The following is a 17,041-nucleotide window of genomic DNA, read 5'->3' as shown; positions in this document are numbered from 1 at the left end:
CTGTGGCACAAATGGCACGCTGCTTCGTCCCACTCTGCAACCGGTCAAGGGCATGGTCAGACAGTGGCCCTGGTGGCTTGTGCGTCCCAGGAGACCAGGACCGTACGGCACGCGCACGTCCTCAGAGTACCGGCAGGCAGGCTGTCTGTCCTGGGGACCCGGACAGTATCACAATCCAGGAGCCAAGGGTGTGTGCTTGGGGGACCCCAGAACTTTCTTCTGGAAAGGCTGCTTGCTCGCAGGGGGCAGCTGGCTCGTGCGTAAAGCCGTGCCGCGCATCTCCGTGCCAGGGGAGCGCTCTCTCTCTCTCTCTCCCTCGCTCTCTCCAGGAGATCCGAGACCGGGCAGCCCTCGCTCGCTCGCTCGCTCGGGGACAGGAGGGGGAGACCGGGGCGCTGGCGGGGTGCCCAGGGGCGTGAGGCGGGCGCGCGCGGGGGAGGCGGCCCGGGGAGGCGGCACGGCGCGGCGCGCGCGGGTGGCGCGGGGCACTCGGCGGCTGGGGCGCACTCGGGGCGCGGGGGCGCGGGCCGGGGGCCACCATGCCCTCGTTCGACGAGGCGCTGGAACGCGCCGGGGAGTTCGGGCGCTTCCAGCGCCGCGTGTTCCTGCTGCTGTGCCTGACCGGCGTCACCTTCGCCTTCCTCTTCGTCGGGGTGGTCTTCCTGGGCAGCCGGCCCGAGCGCTACTGGTGCCGCGGCCCGAGCGCAGCCGCGCTGGCCGAGCGCTGCGGCTGGAGCCCCGAGGACGAGTGGAACCGCACGGCACCCGAGAGCAGCGGCCACGGCAGCTGCCAGCGCTTCCTCTTGGAAGCCGCCAACGCCACCAGCGCCGCGCTCAGCTGCGCCGACCCGCTCGCCGCCTTCCCCAACCGCTCGGCGCCGCTCGTGCCCTGCCGGGGCGGCTGGCGCTATGCCCAGGCCCAGTCCACCATCGTCAGCGAGGTAAGGCGCTCCGGGGAACCAGGGAAGGTGCCATCTGGGGGGTCCCTGGCTTTAGGGTCGGTAGGGGTCTGCCTGGCTCAGCGCACCCTGGCATGGGCTGTGTAGCTAGCACCCAACGCCTTTTGTCTTTCCCCCCAACACACGACGGGCTTTGGAGCTACTTGGCCGGGAAGTTCAGGGGCTCTCCCCGCTCCAGGGCGCTCGAGCGCATTTTTAAGACCCGAGCCGGGTCCCAGGATCTTTTCACATAGAGAAGTCCAGTTACTGGGACTTTGCAGTAGGGAGCTGGTGGGGTGGTCTCTGCTCAGAGCCCCCCTAGTACTGTTGTTTCCATGGACTCGTGGTCGGGGAGATGGAGAGCGGGTGGAGGGAATGGTCAAATGCGCAACTTTCTCTGGTTGCTCAAATGCTGTTGTTCCCAAATGCCAAGGGACAAAGGTCAGTGCTCTGGGGAGTGGGGAGTTGGGGATGGTTTCGGGAAAACTATATTGGGACAAAGAGCAATGTTTGGGGGAAGTTGAAATAAAACGGTTCCAAGACCAACCAGCTGTATGAATATTGAGCGAAAATAAAATTTAAAAAAAGGATCAGACAAACACCAAACCCAAAGTCAACAACAACAGAATCCATATCCCATCTACAACAAGCTATACACAGAGGGAAACAGTTACACTAGCTCTCTGGGAGGGGGAGCAAAGGAGGGAGATATGGGACGCATGCTAGGAAGGGGGGTGGAGGGAGGACAGCCCTGGTGGTGGGAATGGCCCTGATTAATTGCCACTATGTACCTCAAATATTACTGTGAAAGATTTTTTATTCACTTTGGTCACAATAAAAATTATTAAAAATATAAATAAGGGGCCGGAGAGATGGCGCTAGAGGTAAGGTGTCTGTCTGCCTTGCAAGCGCTAGGGTATATAGTCCCCTCAAGCCAGGGGCGATTTCTGAGCGCTTAGCCAGGAGTAACCCTAAGCATCAAACGGGTGTGGCCCAAAAAAACTAAAAAGAAAAAAAAGAAAAAAAGAAAAAGGAAAAACAATATAAATAAAAGGGCTCATCACACACACACACAGACACACACACAGACACACACACACACACACACACACACACACACACCCAAGCTACCAGCACTCTCCCTATTTTGGGGAGATGCTTGGGGAGAAGCTTTGCTCCAAGCGGGCTGCTCTCCACAGCCCTCATATCATTCTCCCCTCATCCTAGCTCAGTCTGATTTCTGGAAACTGAAAGTTTCTTAAGTGAAGTGGGAGAAGACAAGCCCGTTGTCTTCGATTTTACTTATTTCCACAAATCTTTCTAAATGCCTTCCTCGAATAATGGGGAGATTTTTTTCTGGTCAACATAGCCTCCTCTGTCACTGGCATGGGCACCTGGTCCACACTTCCCAAGGTCCTATATACTTTATATTCCCAGGTGTGCGTGTGTGTATCTGTCTGAGTGCTCAGGTGGTGAACATCCTGCTAGGCCAGGCCAGGCTAGTTTCTACTTTGTCTGCCAGTAGCACTCACCGCTGCTCCATCCACCACTGTGCAGTCTGGCTTGTGGTTCCCAACAGATAATGGATGGAGCGTGGTCTCGAATCAGAGAGGGCTCGACCTGGGCTGCCTGCTTATGGGGCTCCTGCTTGCCAAGCTGCTCAGGTGCTCAGATTCTGCATCTCAGTAGAGCCAGAGCACTGGAAGACAGATGCCTGACTTACCAAAACATGCAGCACTCTAGTAGAGAATGAAATGTTCCAAAAGCACATTACAGAGAGGAAGGCGTTGGCTTTGCACTCAACAGATCTGGGTTCCATCCCTAGCATCCCAACAGATCTGGGTTCCATCCCTAGCATCCCATATGGTCCCCTGAGCACCGCAAGGAGTGATCCAGAGTGCATAACCAGGAAAAACCCCTGAACATCATCTCTGGTTGTGGACACTAATGTATTAAATAAAGGTGCACTCACTGAGGGCATGTGCTCTGTGGAAAGGAGAGAGAGAGAGAGAGAGAGAGAGAGAGAGAGAAGAGAGAAGAGAGAAGAGAGAAGAGAGAAGAGAGAAGAGAAGAGAGGAGAGAGGAGAGAGGGGGAGAGAGAGGGAGAGAGAGGGAGAGAGAGGGAGAGGGAGAGAGAGGAGAGAGAAGGAGGAGAAGAGAGAAGGGAGAAGAGAGAGAAGGAGGGAGGAGAGAGAAGGAGGAGAAGAGAGAGAAGGAGGAGAAGGAGAAGAGAGAAGGGAGAAGAGAGAAGGAGGGAGGAGAGAGAAGGAGGGGGAAGAGAGAGAAGGAAGGAGGAGAGAGGGAAGGAGGGAGGAGAGAGAGAAGGAGGGAGGAGAGAGGAGGGAGGAGAGAGAAGGAGGGAGAGAGAAGGAGGGAGGAGAGAGAAGAAGGGAGGAGAGAGAAGAAGAAGGAAGGAGAAAGAAGGGAGGAGAGAAAAAGGAAGGAGAGAAGGGAGGAGAGAGAAGGAAGGAGAGAGAAGAAGGGAGGAGAGAGAAGGGAGGAGAGAGAAGGGAGGAGAGAGAAGAAGGGAGGAGAGAGAAGGGTGGAGAGAGAAGGGAGGAGAGAGAAGAGAGGAGAGAGAGAAGAGAGGAGAGAGAAGGGAGGAGAGAGAGAAGGGAAGAGAGAGAAGGGAGGAGAGAGAAGGGAGGAGAGAGAAGGGAAGAGAGAGAAGGGAGGAGAGAGAGAAGGGAGGGGAGAGAGAAGGGAGGGGAGAGAGAAGGGAGGGGAGAGAGAAGGGAGGAGAGAGGAGAGAGGGAAAGGGGGAAGAGAGAGTGGGAGGGGGGGACTGCTCTATGAATCAATCTTCATTCTTGCAGCTTGGATCCTGGGCTGGCTTGGCAAACTGTTTGGGGGTTCAGTATGTTTATTTTGAGCCTGCAGGGCTGCTGTAAGGTGGGCAGGTAGTGGGCCCTTCGGCACCCAATACTCTATGAATGATTTTGTGAATCATGGTGTACTCCTAAAATTAAAACATGCTTTTAAGAAAAAGAGACATGGAATAGTAGATGACCAGGAACTGGGTCCAAGTACTATCCGGCTACTGAGTGGCTCTAGCCTGAAACTTCTGTGGGCTTAGCTTTCTCTCTTGTTATTAGGAGCTGGGTTAACCCCCTCCAGGTCCTGGCTGTGTGTCTGCTGTGTGTCTGCAAACATAATCTTTAGTGCAAGAGATTCCAAGGAGTCCAGCAGGCGCGCACATGTGTGTATAGGTGTGTGTGTGTGTGTGTGTGTGTGTGTGTAGGGGTGTGTGTGTATGGTAATGGTGGGATACTTGATGTGTGGTGTGTGTGTGTGTGTGTGTGTATGGTAGTGGTGGGATACTTGGTTCTATGTGGCTGTTGGTTTTATTTTCACTGTCTTGTTCTGGAGAAAAACTCCCCTCTTGCAGAGGTACAGCCATCCAAAATAAGTTTCAGATTTCTGCAGGGGTTCATGTTTTGCTATCTTGGGTTCTGAGTTTGGTCCAGCTGGCCCAGTTCTTTCATGGCCTGTGGCAGATGTGGAAGGAACAGTGGCTTTCTCTGTGCCCAACATCTCCCTGTAACTGAGGACCGGACATAAATCTGCTCCTCATAGGAATTGTGGGCAAGGCACATCGGGGAGCTGACTGGGTAAAGATCTCCCCCCACCAGAGTTCATAATGTCGGGTCAGCCATGGACCTTGGGTGCAGGGACTGATACTTTCTTGATGTGCCAGCAGAGAAGAAGTGCTGGAGGGGGAGCAGGAATGAACAAAAGGATTCCAGCTCTCTCAGACCTGTTGAATTTTATTATTTGGTGAAGTGGGCACACCTAGAGGTGCTCACGGATTCCTCTTGGTTCTGCGTTCAGGGCTTACTCCTGGTCAGGCTCGAGGGACCATGTTTGGTTGCTGAGTGTTGGTCACATGAAAGTCAAATTCCTTAATCCCTGTATGCTCCCTCCATCCAGTCCCCTCAGACCTATTAGGGCACCAAATCCAGGGGAACTTATTAGAAATTCATCCCTTCACCCTGGTGGTTCATGGCATGCAAGTGGGTATCAAGATACTCATCTCTCATACCCTAAATGTCTCTATCTCATTTTTCTTTATTATCATGGCCACCTGGTCATGTGCCATTCGGGCCCATTTCAGGCCATTCAGAGCCACAGTATGGCACAGGTGAGCTGGTGTGAACCGTGAATCTTGCTAGGCTGGACATCACCTCTGCTCAGTGGACTCTTGGCCTGGTCACTATCTGCCTCCTTGACAAGGAGGCCCCTCCAGGAACCAGTGCCAACTGCTCCCTCTTCCTGCTGTTGCTGGCAAGGCTGTGTGTGTGTGTGTGTGTGTGTGTGTGTGTGTGTGTGTGTGTGTGCGCGCGCACATGACTGGAACTTCCACAAGGCAGTTTTCACAGCTTGCCACACTGCAGGTTAGAGTAAAACACAAGTCTGAGTCTTGCTCCCCGCCAAGTGCTCAGGGAGCAAGCCTAGGAGTTTTAGCCAGACTTGGGAAAAAGAGAAGAGGGGGATAACTTGTCCTAGGAGGGGCTGGGTTCCAAGCTCTTTTAAAAAATAAGTCAGATGGCCAAGCTTTTTCTTGCCAGCTCATTTTTCTCCCAGAATGAAAAGTCCATTTAGGAAGGAGCTATTGTCCTATGGAAAGCACTAGATCTCTCTCTGTCTCTGTCTCTCTGTCTCTCTGCCCTCCCCTCACTTTCTTTCTTTCTCTGCTTTCTGCACCTCTTGTCACAGGGCTCAGCCTCCTGTGCTCACTGTCAATCAGGTGGGCTTTGGGCTACTGGAAAAAGGGTCTAGCCAGGACCTGGGTTGAGTCTGTGATATTCTCAAATATAAGAGTATAAGACTTCATATATTTTTGAGTGGTTTGGGTTTTGGAACTACACCTCACAGTGCTCAGGACTTATACCTGTTCCTCCAAGCTGTCAAGACTGATCCCTGAATGCAGAGTCAGAGATTAGATGTAGTCCAACTTCAAAACAAAAACAAAAACAAAAACAAAAAAAAAAAAGAAAAAAAGTAGAAGAATTACATTGTCAAAAAGATAGAAGTCTTGGGGTAATTTATAGTGATAATATAGCAGGTAGGGTATTTGAACTCAGGTTCAATCCCATGCCTGCCAGGAATAACTCTTGAGCACCACCAGAAGTAGCCCCAAAACAAGAACAACCAAAATAAGGAAGACTAAATATACTCCAGAAGAGTATAAATAAAACGGTGCCCTCGTTAGACAAAGTTGCCTGTTGGCAATCCTGGGATCTTAGAGACCAGCAGTGAGGATTGGAGGTAGTTTAGGGGTGAATGAATAAATGCAAACTTGATGCTCCTCTGCTTGAGATATTGGATAGTTACATCAGTGACTTCAACTACTCCCTTGGAAACTCAGAAGCCTGGGAAAGGATATGGGAAGAATGCTGTTTGTTCCTGAAAGCTGGTCCTTCATGATTCAACCATAAAAATGGTCCTGCTATTGAACACATTCTCCTGTGCCAAGCACTCACGCACCAGATTTGTTTTTCTTTGCTTTGTTGTGAGACTCACCAATTTCCCTTTGAGCCATCTCTCTGATCACTGGCCAGTTTCTTCCTTGTGTGATGGTGCTTTTGTTTTCATGAGGCTCTAACCAAGGGGTCTCAAACTCAATTTATCTGGGGGCCCCAGGAGGCAAAGTTGGGGTGATCCTTGAGTGCAAAGTCAGTAGTAAGCCTTGAACATTGGGAGGTGTGACCCAAAAAACTAAAACAAAATAAAACAAAAAAAGATTCCTCTAGAGCTGGGCCACAAAATGTTGTACAGAGGGCTGCAAACGGCATGGAAGTACATGCAAGGCAAGTACTGTACCACTGAGCTACAACCCTAGTCCCCTTTATAGGAGTTGGGTTAAAACAAGAACTATTCTAAAAGTTAGAGTATAATGAATATATCAATTTACATTTTTTACTTACAATTTTGGAGATTTCTCTCTTTTTATTTTTTGGTGACATCTGGCAGCACTCGGGTGTGTGCTGAGGCCACTGTGCTCAGAAATTATTCCTGACAGGCTCAGAGGACTATATGGGATGCCAAGGATCAAACCTGGTTTGCCCACATGCAAGGCAAACACCTGCTAGGCTACTGCTCCAGCCCCTCTTATCTCCTTTTATTACCTCCACATCCTTCTTGTCTATTCTTTCCTAGGTGTGGCTCTTTATTTGGTCCAGAAAGGTTACCTATGTTCGAGGAATGAATTTGGTTCGTCCTTTTTAAAAGTGAGCTGGCAGCTGTGCTGACCCTTCCCTAGTCACCTCAGCTCACCGGGTTCTTCACCATCTCTGATTTCACTGTTGGCTTCTCTGGCCCTTGACGCGCAAGCCCAGGGTACTGACATAATCAGCGACACACGCACCCTTCACCTCATGCTTCTCTTCTTCACCAGCTGCTTTCTATCCCATTTCACCACTTTCTACTTCCAGGAACCATGAATCTGAAATCTGGAGAGGGTCGTTCTGTGGGAAAGTCCTTTCACCAAAGGGGAACCATCTGATTTCACTATTTCCGCCTCCACAATATCCACGTGGATGATTTCACTTTTGACAATGTTTTCCTTTAGTCAGTCTCCTTCCATCTGCGAACTGCCCACTAAGCCTAATATAGTATGCTTGTAAATTACCCCTGAATATCTGGCTTTCTTTGGCTGTTTCTGTCAGGTCCAAATCTGCAAGCATTTCCAACAGTCATGTAACTGATGTTCTGCAGCACGCTAACTGCATTTCTCTAGCTATTATGAAGGCTTTAGCATGTGTTTGAGGAGTGGGAAACTGAGTCAGTCTGTGATTGTGCAGAATGTTGGTCTCATGTGGTATTGGCTATTGCTCTCATTCATGCTGCTTTTCAGTGTTTTTATCTCTATCTCAAAGGAGCAAAGTTAAATTGCACAAAGCTTTACATTGTGCATTCTGGGGAAATGCTTTCTTAGCTTCTTTTTAAATGAGTCCTTAGAAATATCCTGGGAGTGTCAATACTTTGCTTTTTTATAATAAAAATACTGATGTGCCAGGTCCAGAGAGATAGTATAGAGGGCAGGTTACCTGGTTTGTGTGCACCAAACCTGGGTTAGATCCTCTGAGCCTACTAAGAGTGATCCCTGAACACAGAGCAATGATTGAGCCCTGAGCACTGTGGGGTATGGTTCAAACATTAAAAAAAGAAATACAAAAAAAAAGAAAGAAAGAAATACAGATCTACTTATAAACTATTCAATGAAAAACAAAATTTTCAAAGAAACACTTGGTACTCACTTGTAAGTGAAAAGCATCATTCGAACAGACTTGCTTCAGAGTTTTGTAAATTTTGAAATTATTTATGTCCTATGGCAAACTAACCTAGTTGAGTATTTTAGCTCAACTTCAGTCAAAATCTAATTTAAGAAATGACAGATTGACTGAAGACGAGCAGCGGAAGGCAAAGCCATTTGCTTCCCTTGGACCACAGACAATGGGGCAAGGTTTGGCAGGCACAGTGGTGAATGCTCATCCCTGCTCTGTGTTGGGCACCTCAGAAAGAAAACCAGGCCAAGAGGAATGGGGCCTGTGCTGGAGTTCGAAGTCACTGCTATCCCCAGGCCCTTCTGGGGTGGGTGGGCCACAGCTGCATGGGTCTTCCTTCCAACATGGCAGCTCCAAGATCCAGCTGAGTGTGGCCTCACATCGCACAGCCCCATGTTGCCGCAGTTCTATGTCACTGTCTCCACAATTCCTACTTTCCTGATGACATACACGCCTGCTTGGCAGGACTCTAGGTGAGCCTGTGTTCTTAGAAGTCCTGATTCCAGGGCTAGAGGGATAGCACAGCGGTAAGGCATTTACCTTGCATTCAACTGATTCAAACAGATGGTGGTTCAAATCTCGGCATCTCAAATGGTTCCCTGTGCCTGCCAGGAGCAACTTCCGAGTGCAGAACCCTAAGTCCCCATGTCTTCCTTCTCTGGGGTTTTAGTTGTGCAGACTTCTCACTCCAAGTGTCTTGTGGTTGTGCCTCCATATGTTTCTCATCTCAGCCTCTGTGGCATCACAGAGCACTGGTGAAGCTCTTCACATAATAATGGATGAAGCTTGGCCAATGAGAAAGGGGCTCTAGTGAAGCAGCATTTGAGTTCATTATTGTTATCTACTTTTCAACTTTTTTGATTTGGGACCATACCAGTAGTGCTCAGGGCTTACTCTCTTGGAGAGGGGCATGCCTGGTGATGCTCAGGGGTAAATACTCCTGGCTCAATTCTCAGAAATCACTCCTGGCAGGCACAGGACCACATGGGATGCTGACAACTGAACCAAATGCCCTACCCATTGTGCTATCACTTTGGCTCCCACAGGACTTACTCTTGACAAATCTTGGATATTGCTGCAGTCCTTTTTCTGTGGTGGAGAATGGAGTAGGGGTCCTGCTTGACTTTATGCCCAGGAATTACCCCTGACAGGGCTCAGGAGACTAAGTCATGTGCTCTATCTTCTCTTTTAGTTGAGGTTTGTTGGATGGGGTTTTAGCCTCAGTTCCTTTAAGTTCCCCAAAGGTCTTTTTTGGGATCCACTTGCATGTTTTTTTTGGAGGGGTCTGGTGATGCTCAGGAGTTATTCTTGGCTATGTGCTCAGAAATCGCTCCTGGCTTGGGGGACCATATGGAATGCTGGGATTGAACCCAGGTATGTCCTGGGTCAGCGTGTGCAAAGCAAATACCCTACTGCTGTGTTATTGCTCCGTTCCCTCCACTTGCATTAAAAAAAATTCATCTTCACATATTTTTCAGGGAAATGCAAACCCAAAAGTATCATTCCATGCAGTGAAAATGGCATATACCAGAAAGACTGAAAACCAGTGGTGCTGGCAGAGATGGGGTGAAAAGTAACCCTTACTTACTATTGGTGGGAACGTCATCTAGCTCAGTTTCTTTAAAAAATAGCGACAAGATTCCTAAAAAATAAAACAAAGAAGAGAGCTTCCATATGACTCAGTCATTCCATTTTTGGCCTCGTACCTTAAAACACTTTAAAAACATTAACTGGAGAAAGATATGTGATGTTAGTGTTCACAGTAGCATTAGCTATAATAGCTAGGCTATAGAGATAATTGAAATGTCCACCACAAATGAATGAATGAAGCTGTAGTTTAGATGCACAAAGAAATACTATGCAGCTATAAGAAAAGATGAACTCTTACAGGTTTTTGTTTTTTGAATTTTTTAAAAATAATTACTTGATTTAAGCTCCATGGTTACAAAAATTACTCATGGTTGAGTTTCAGTTATACAATGTATATCACACTTCATCAGTGCACATTTGGCTTCACCAATGCCCCAGTTTTGCTCCTACTCTACCCCCTGCCTGCCTATGGTACAGACATTTTACTTCTATCTCTCCTTTTCTTAAAAAAAAAACTTTATTGATTGATTGATTGATTGGCTGTTGAGCCACACTCAAAGGTCAGGGGTTACTCCTGGCTCTGTACTCAGAAATTGCCACTGGCAGGCTTGGGGACCATATTGGATGCCGGGAATCAAACGGGGTCCCTCCCGGGTCAGCCATTTGCAAGGCAAATGCCCCACGGCTGTGCTATCTCTTCAGCACTTCTCCTCATTTTTAAAAACTCTTTTTGACATTGTGGTTTGCACTATTGTTAATGAACGGGCAACATCCACCTCCATTTTAATGTTGCTCTCACTCTAGAGAACACAATTCCTAATTGAGGAAAACAGTGGCTCAACATGAAAGTGGGAACAAGTATTTCCATGTGCAGACTTAATGCCATTAGTAATAGCATGACCAGGGGACCCAGGATCTATACAATTGTATTCTATAGGTGACCGAAATCTCTGGTGACTGCAGTCTCAGGTGACTACAATCCAGGGTGACTGTTGCTTGGGCCTGGAACTTGAAGAATGGGAAAGGGCTAGAGACCCTCCAGAGTTTCCTTCTCATTGTTCCACCACCCAAATAGGGGACCTTGGGGGTATTTGTAGACTTTGAGAAAGACACCAGCATATGTGTGCATATATGTGTGTGTATGTGTGTGTGTGTGTGTGTGTGAGAGAGAGAGAAAGAGAGAGAGTGAGAGAGAGAGCGAGAGAGAGAGATAGAGAGAGACTGTGCTATACAGGACAAAATTTGGACTGAGAACCCTACAGCCTGTGTTCCTGGTGAGGGGGCATGTTGACATATCTGCCCTATCACTCAATAATCCCATTGTCCTCAAACTTCCTTGATGATCTCCACTTGATCAAATCCCAGCCAAGACTCTCATGACAAAGCTCTCCACCTCCCTTCTGATCCTGATCAACTGGAAATGTTAAGAAAATAACTCAGTGTACACCAGAAACAAACCAGTGAGAGAACAAGACGTGGTGTGGACACAAAGGCCAGAGAAAAGGAAATGAGTGTCAATCACAAATATGAAGCAAACTTGACTCAGTATGAAGGTTTTTGTTCCTTGACTCAGTGGCAATTTGTTGGTTGATGGGACCAGAACTGCTTTTCATTTTTCCTTTCAATTTATCTAAGGCGGTGTTTCTTCTCTACAATTTTTTATTGGGTACTTGTCCACCCATCATCTGATAATATTTTGGTCTCTATCAGTTACAGAGTCAGGAATCATCAGGTCAGACTAGCCCAGACTCTCAAGACCACTCAGGGCCACACTCGCCACAAAATGGCCGCTCAGTAGGTTCCAGAACGATGCGTCTGGAAGGAGGTCACTTCGTCTGTATGCGACTTTCAGGATTCATATTGAAAGCAGAAATTTTGGCAGGGTTGAGAAGGACTCTGTCACTGACACTACTGACAGAAAGTAGGTTTACTCCTGAGTTACTTGTGGGTTCTAACTCCAAGTGAATGGAAAATTTGCACACAAGACATAGATATGTAAGAAGTGAGAAGTCATTGTACAGTTCAAGGAGACAGGTCCAAATCCCACCCTCACTTTTTTACAGTGTCACTTGTTGTGTTCCCCAGTGTCCAGTCTAGTATACAACTTTATGTCTCTCACTGTTTACTGTCACCAGAGTGTAATGACTTGATCTTGTCCCTCTGTCCAGCACAAACTTTCCTGGTCTGGAATCTGTAGTCAATCCTCCGAGTCCTCTTGTTGGGCCTTGCTGCTCTGTAACCTGTTCCTGAGCCTCCCTATTTTCCTTAGGCTCTACTCATGGCCATATGCATATAGATGAGATCCCTTCTCTCTGACTGGGCATAGGTGACAGGGCCTTGAGAGAGGACATGACCTGGATGAGGACTTCCTTTTTCAGTGCTCCTGTCTCTGCACTCAGTAATGACTTCTGGCAGTGCTTCAGTGGGACTGCCACTAGGAGCTGTGTCCTCCTCCCACCAAGATACCTGGCCTAAGTTGGGGAGTGCCTATGTGTAAAGGACAGAACTGATATTCAACAACATTAGTAAACATTAGTAAACAACATTAGTAAAGACTTGTCTGGTCAGTCACTTAGTCCAAGGAAATAGTCCAGTGTTAGTCCAAGATGTATGTTTGATTTTATTAAGGCCAAATAGCTTCTTGTTGTAAGCATGCCCTTTGGAATGGTTTTTTAAAATGTCCTCAATGCCTCAAACCTCCCAGAAATGTTTTTGATCACACCAGTGGCACTTAGGCATTATTCCTGACTCTGTACTCAGAAATTACTCCTGGCAGGCTTAGGGGACCAATTGGGTCCTTACATGAGGTCAGCCTCATGTAAGGCAAATGTCCTCTCCACTGTGCTATCGCTCCAGCCCCAGAAAATGTCCATACATGTCATATTAACATTTCATTTATCAGATATTTCTAGGAGTGCGCTTTGCTTTGGACCCCAGCCTCTCTCAACAGGCAGATTTTTGTTCTATTTCCTAAATTGGTAGCAACATGCATCTTCACACCAAAAATGATCCCATTTTTGGGTAAAGATGAGCACTAAAAAGCAGGGGAAAGAGCACTGGTCTTATCTGGAGAAAAAGAATTGTTGAAACGAACCAACAATAACAAGTGCTGATTTCTCAGCCTGGGAAAAAGGAGCCTTGAACTTCAAATCCAGGAACATTCCCTGAGACAGAAACAACCCATCTGCTTGACATTTTGAAAACGGCTCCTGGTGAGATTTTGTTGCTAGAAATTTTCCTGAACTGCAGAGTGATATGTGACAGCTTTTGGATTTGTAAATTCTGGGGAACATTGCCAGAATTCATTTGGCATTATGAGGGGTGAAAGAGAAGAAACATCTCATTAACAATAACAAGACATTCTTTTCCATTATCCCAGCTGCGCTTTGGAAGAGACCCCCATGGCATCATGTGCTGGGGTGCTGGCACATCCTGCTTCATCCCACCCCTTAGAGAGACCCATCTTCTGAGAATTTCAGACTTTCCTGCTAACAAACAGCTGCTCTGGGGAGGAATTTGGGAATAGAGAAGACACAGCCTCCAGCCAGATTGAGATTTGTCTTTCCAAGTCTTCGCTGACTCTTTTTCTCCAGTTGGAAACTTCAGTATATCCCAGTGGTTCTTAAAGAGTGGGGCGCGCCCCCCAGGGGGTGTGAGGCTCTGTAAAGGGGGGCACATTTGACCTGGGCATGCGCTGTCATAACAAGCTAAAGTTTATGTCTCTGTATGTCTCCGAAGCGGAGAGTTGCTGTGTCTTGCTTCAAACCCCACTTCGAAAAGCTATGCATTGAAAAACGTGCTCATTGTAGCCATTAATCCAGACATCACCTCTGATTAAAAAAATCAACTCAAATTATTATATGGATTTTTGTTTTGCAGGTTAAAGTTTTTTTTTTTAAATAAAGATACTATTTACAATCGCGCGGGGGGGGGGCGCTAAAAATGTTTTCTTCTTCTTAGTGGAGCATGACAAAAAAATTGAGAAGCACTGGGATAGCCCAAGATTTTCATAACCAGAACACGGAGTAACACGGACACCTCTTAAAGTCTGCCCAAGGTCATGTACTCTCATTAAAACACAATCTGATGGCACTGGATCCAAGGGGAGGAAAGCAAGCAGAATGGGAAATGGATTTTGTATGTGGGGTCAGAAGGGAGGTAGTAGCCCAGCTCCCCAGACCCACACATGAGCAGCTAACACCCCCCAGAATTGCCCCAGCTATAACCATGAAAGGAAATAGAAATAGAAGGGAAAGTGTCAGGTAAACTAGTTCATTTAATGGATTGTTTTATATCTGGCCAGATGCAAAGTTCTGAGTCAATATAGATAATGGAATGGCTGGGATGGGAGGTAACAGTAGAAAGAAGGATGCCCCTGAGGGTTGGAATGGTAGTGCAGTGGCGAGGGCACTTTCCATATATACAGAAGGCACTAGTAGCTTCTCTCTCTCTTTTCCATTTCTTTAGATACTGTGATTTGCAGTATTATTATTGAAGTGGTGTCATGTATATCCCTTTTTCTCCTTTCAGCACCCAGATCTTGTCCAGGGTGATCATTTCCAACTCTCATTGTCTTAGTGGTCCCTTCTCTTCCCTACCTGTACTCCCCTTCTCTTTGTGAGAAGTTTCCTAACATGAACCAGTCCTCCTAGCCCTCATCTCTATTGTCTCTGGATGGTATTACTGGAACTCATGATCCACCACCCAAAAGACCAACAGGGAGACAGGCAGTAATGTAAATGCAAGGGAGTTTATTCTAGCATGCTGGGATCCAACATCTCTTAAGAAATGAGGGCCTCCCCCCAAAAAGAAATGAGAACCCCAAGAATAGCTCAGAGGCCAAATTTAAAGGGTACCTAGGGCTCAGTCCAGGGAATTCCCACCTCTGGGTATTGATCTTTTTAAAAGTATTGGTCTTTATCAAAAGATTGGGCTAGAATTGGATGTAGTTTAAATGTAGCACCAGCAGATGGCTGGGTGGGTTGTGAATCCTTGATCTAGGGTGTATTGTCATCTGGCTATCTGTTGCTGCAGATTCAGGGTGAGGTTGTCATCTGACCATCTATTAGCTGCTGTTTAGCCTTATATGAATGTATTTCCTGGCATTTACCCCTAGGGTCTTATTCCAGGAACTGGCTGTTCTGGGCCTAGTCTTTATACCTTAAAATTGCAACCTAACATGGCTCACTTAGGTTCACAGCAAAACCAGATTTATAGCAGCTAACTTTCTTAAGCAAGCAGAGTACAGATCCAAGCAATGCTATCTCTAAAGGCACACCATATTCTAACATCAACATTTATGTTATAGTTAATTCTAAATCTTAGATCCTAATATCCTTACAATTAATTCTAAATCCTAGATCCTAACAATTACCATAATAGATTTTTTAATATCCCACAAATAATTCCAATTATTTTTGTGGTCTTTTATCAGACTGGTTTGCTGCCCAAAACAGCCCTTCTCTGTGGGTGAAAATCCATGTCATTAGGGTATCATATGAACCTACCCTGGAGCAAGTTGGTGTTAGGACAGTATTAGGGCCTTTTCCGGGGGGAGTTTGGTTCTTGGTGCTGGTGCAGGGAACTGTGCCAGTTCTAAGGTTGGAATCTGGGGTTTAGGGTTGGACAGTTAATGAGCTATCAATTGAGGTCTAAGTCAAGTCCCCTGACAAATGTTCAGGGTGGAAAGCGTCCCTGTATTATAAAATTTATGGGTCCTTTTTTGTTTTGTTTTGTTTTGTATTTGGGTCACAACCAGTGGCAATCTGGGGTTATTCCTGACTCTGCACTCAGAAACTGCTCCTGGCAAGCTCAGGGGACCATATGGGATGCTAGGAATTGAACCCACGTCTGTCCCAGGTCTGCTGCATGCAAGGCAGACCCTGTGCTTTCTCCCCAGCCCAATTTATGGGTTCTTATTCCTATTAGATAAGATCCCTATAAGATATAAATAACATTTCCTTGTTTTAGTGTGTCTATGCAAAAAGGAATGATGCCTATTATGTTATGTTATATTATTATATTATATTATATGTATTATATTATATTTATTATATTATATTATATTATTATATTATTATATTATATTTTATATTATATTATATTATAATTGATGCATTTGGGGATAAAAATAACATGCTGTACAAGTCTCTGTGTCCTGGTTTTGACCTGAGGTTTTTTTCCCTACTAAGTAGAACCAGAACAAGTGCGTGCACGCATGCACACACACATACACACACACACACACACACACACACACGAATGAGGAGAGTACCTCTACATATGGAAATAATCACTCAGAGTTATAACTATTAAGGAAATGCATCTACAGAAACAAAGAAAATATGGACATCCCCATTAAGTTTGAGATAGTCTTGGGGGGATAAGATCCAGGGCACATTTTTCTCCTACATCAGAGTCTTGTGGAGTTTGAGAAATGGTTTGCAGCAGTCATGGATCATGTTTTGTCTTTTAGCTGGGGCCCCTCTGAAGCTGGAGCTGGGAGCAAGCTACAGTACATATAGAGGGGAGGTGGGAAGAAAAAGGGCCTCATAGAATGAGTCAGCCGGTGTAGTGACTGCAGCTTCTTGCCTGGGTGAAAGATGGGAAATTGGAGGGTATGGTTGGGAGGGTGTGCTTTAACTTTGGGAGCCAGGGGCAGGGGGAAGGCCCTGGTTCCTGAGTTGTAAAGAGCTGAGGGTAAAGAGGATTAAATAGGGAGAAAAATGGATCAGGGTTGAGGGGGTGAGAGGATAGAAGAGTTTTTTTTGGGGGGGCCACACCCGTTTGATGCTCAGGGATTACTCCTGGCTAAGCGCTCAGAAATCGTTCCTGGCTTGGGGGGACCATATGGGACGCCGGGGGATGGAACCTCAGTCCTTCCTTGGCTAGTACTTGCAAGGCAGACACCTTACCTCTAGTGCCACCTCTCTGGCCCCAGAAGAGATTTTTTAAGGTGGTGAATGGGGGAGGGGGAGAGGAGGGATAATAGGGACTATATACAATTAGGCAGAAATTGTGTACAATACAGATTAGACAAACATAGAGGAGTCTACCACCTACCCACTCACACCCACTTATAGACAGACATTGGAAACCTATTTGTAGGTTGTAGTTGGAGGCCTGACCCTTAGGGGATGGGTCATAGCACTTAAAAACAAAATGGGGCCTGCACATTGGGAAGAAAAGTATCCCAATTTCTAGGCACTTCACCAATGGTGGAGGTAA

The 17,041-nt window shown here is 46.8% G+C and overlaps 1 protein-coding gene across 1 annotated transcript in view; it reads left to right on the top strand.

Moving 5' to 3' along the window:
* Positions 1-534: 534 nt before the first annotated feature.
* Positions 535-17,041, top strand: part of SLC22A3 (solute carrier family 22 member 3) — a 662,601-nt gene continuing 646,094 nt past the window's right edge. Inside the window, exon 1 of the mRNA XM_049765464.1 lies at positions 535-941. Coding sequence (XP_049621421.1) covers positions 540-941 — 402 coding nt within the window. The 5' untranslated portion in view covers positions 535-539. The remainder of the gene's footprint in view (positions 942-17,041) is intronic.

This window comes from Suncus etruscus, chromosome 18, assembly GCF_024139225.1.
Source record: "Suncus etruscus isolate mSunEtr1 chromosome 18, mSunEtr1.pri.cur, whole genome shotgun sequence".
In the NCBI taxonomy this organism is placed as follows: domain Eukaryota; kingdom Metazoa; phylum Chordata; class Mammalia; order Eulipotyphla; family Soricidae; genus Suncus; species Suncus etruscus.
The sequence above is the reverse complement of the archived record's forward strand: the minus strand, read 5'-3'. Positions and strand labels throughout refer to the sequence as shown.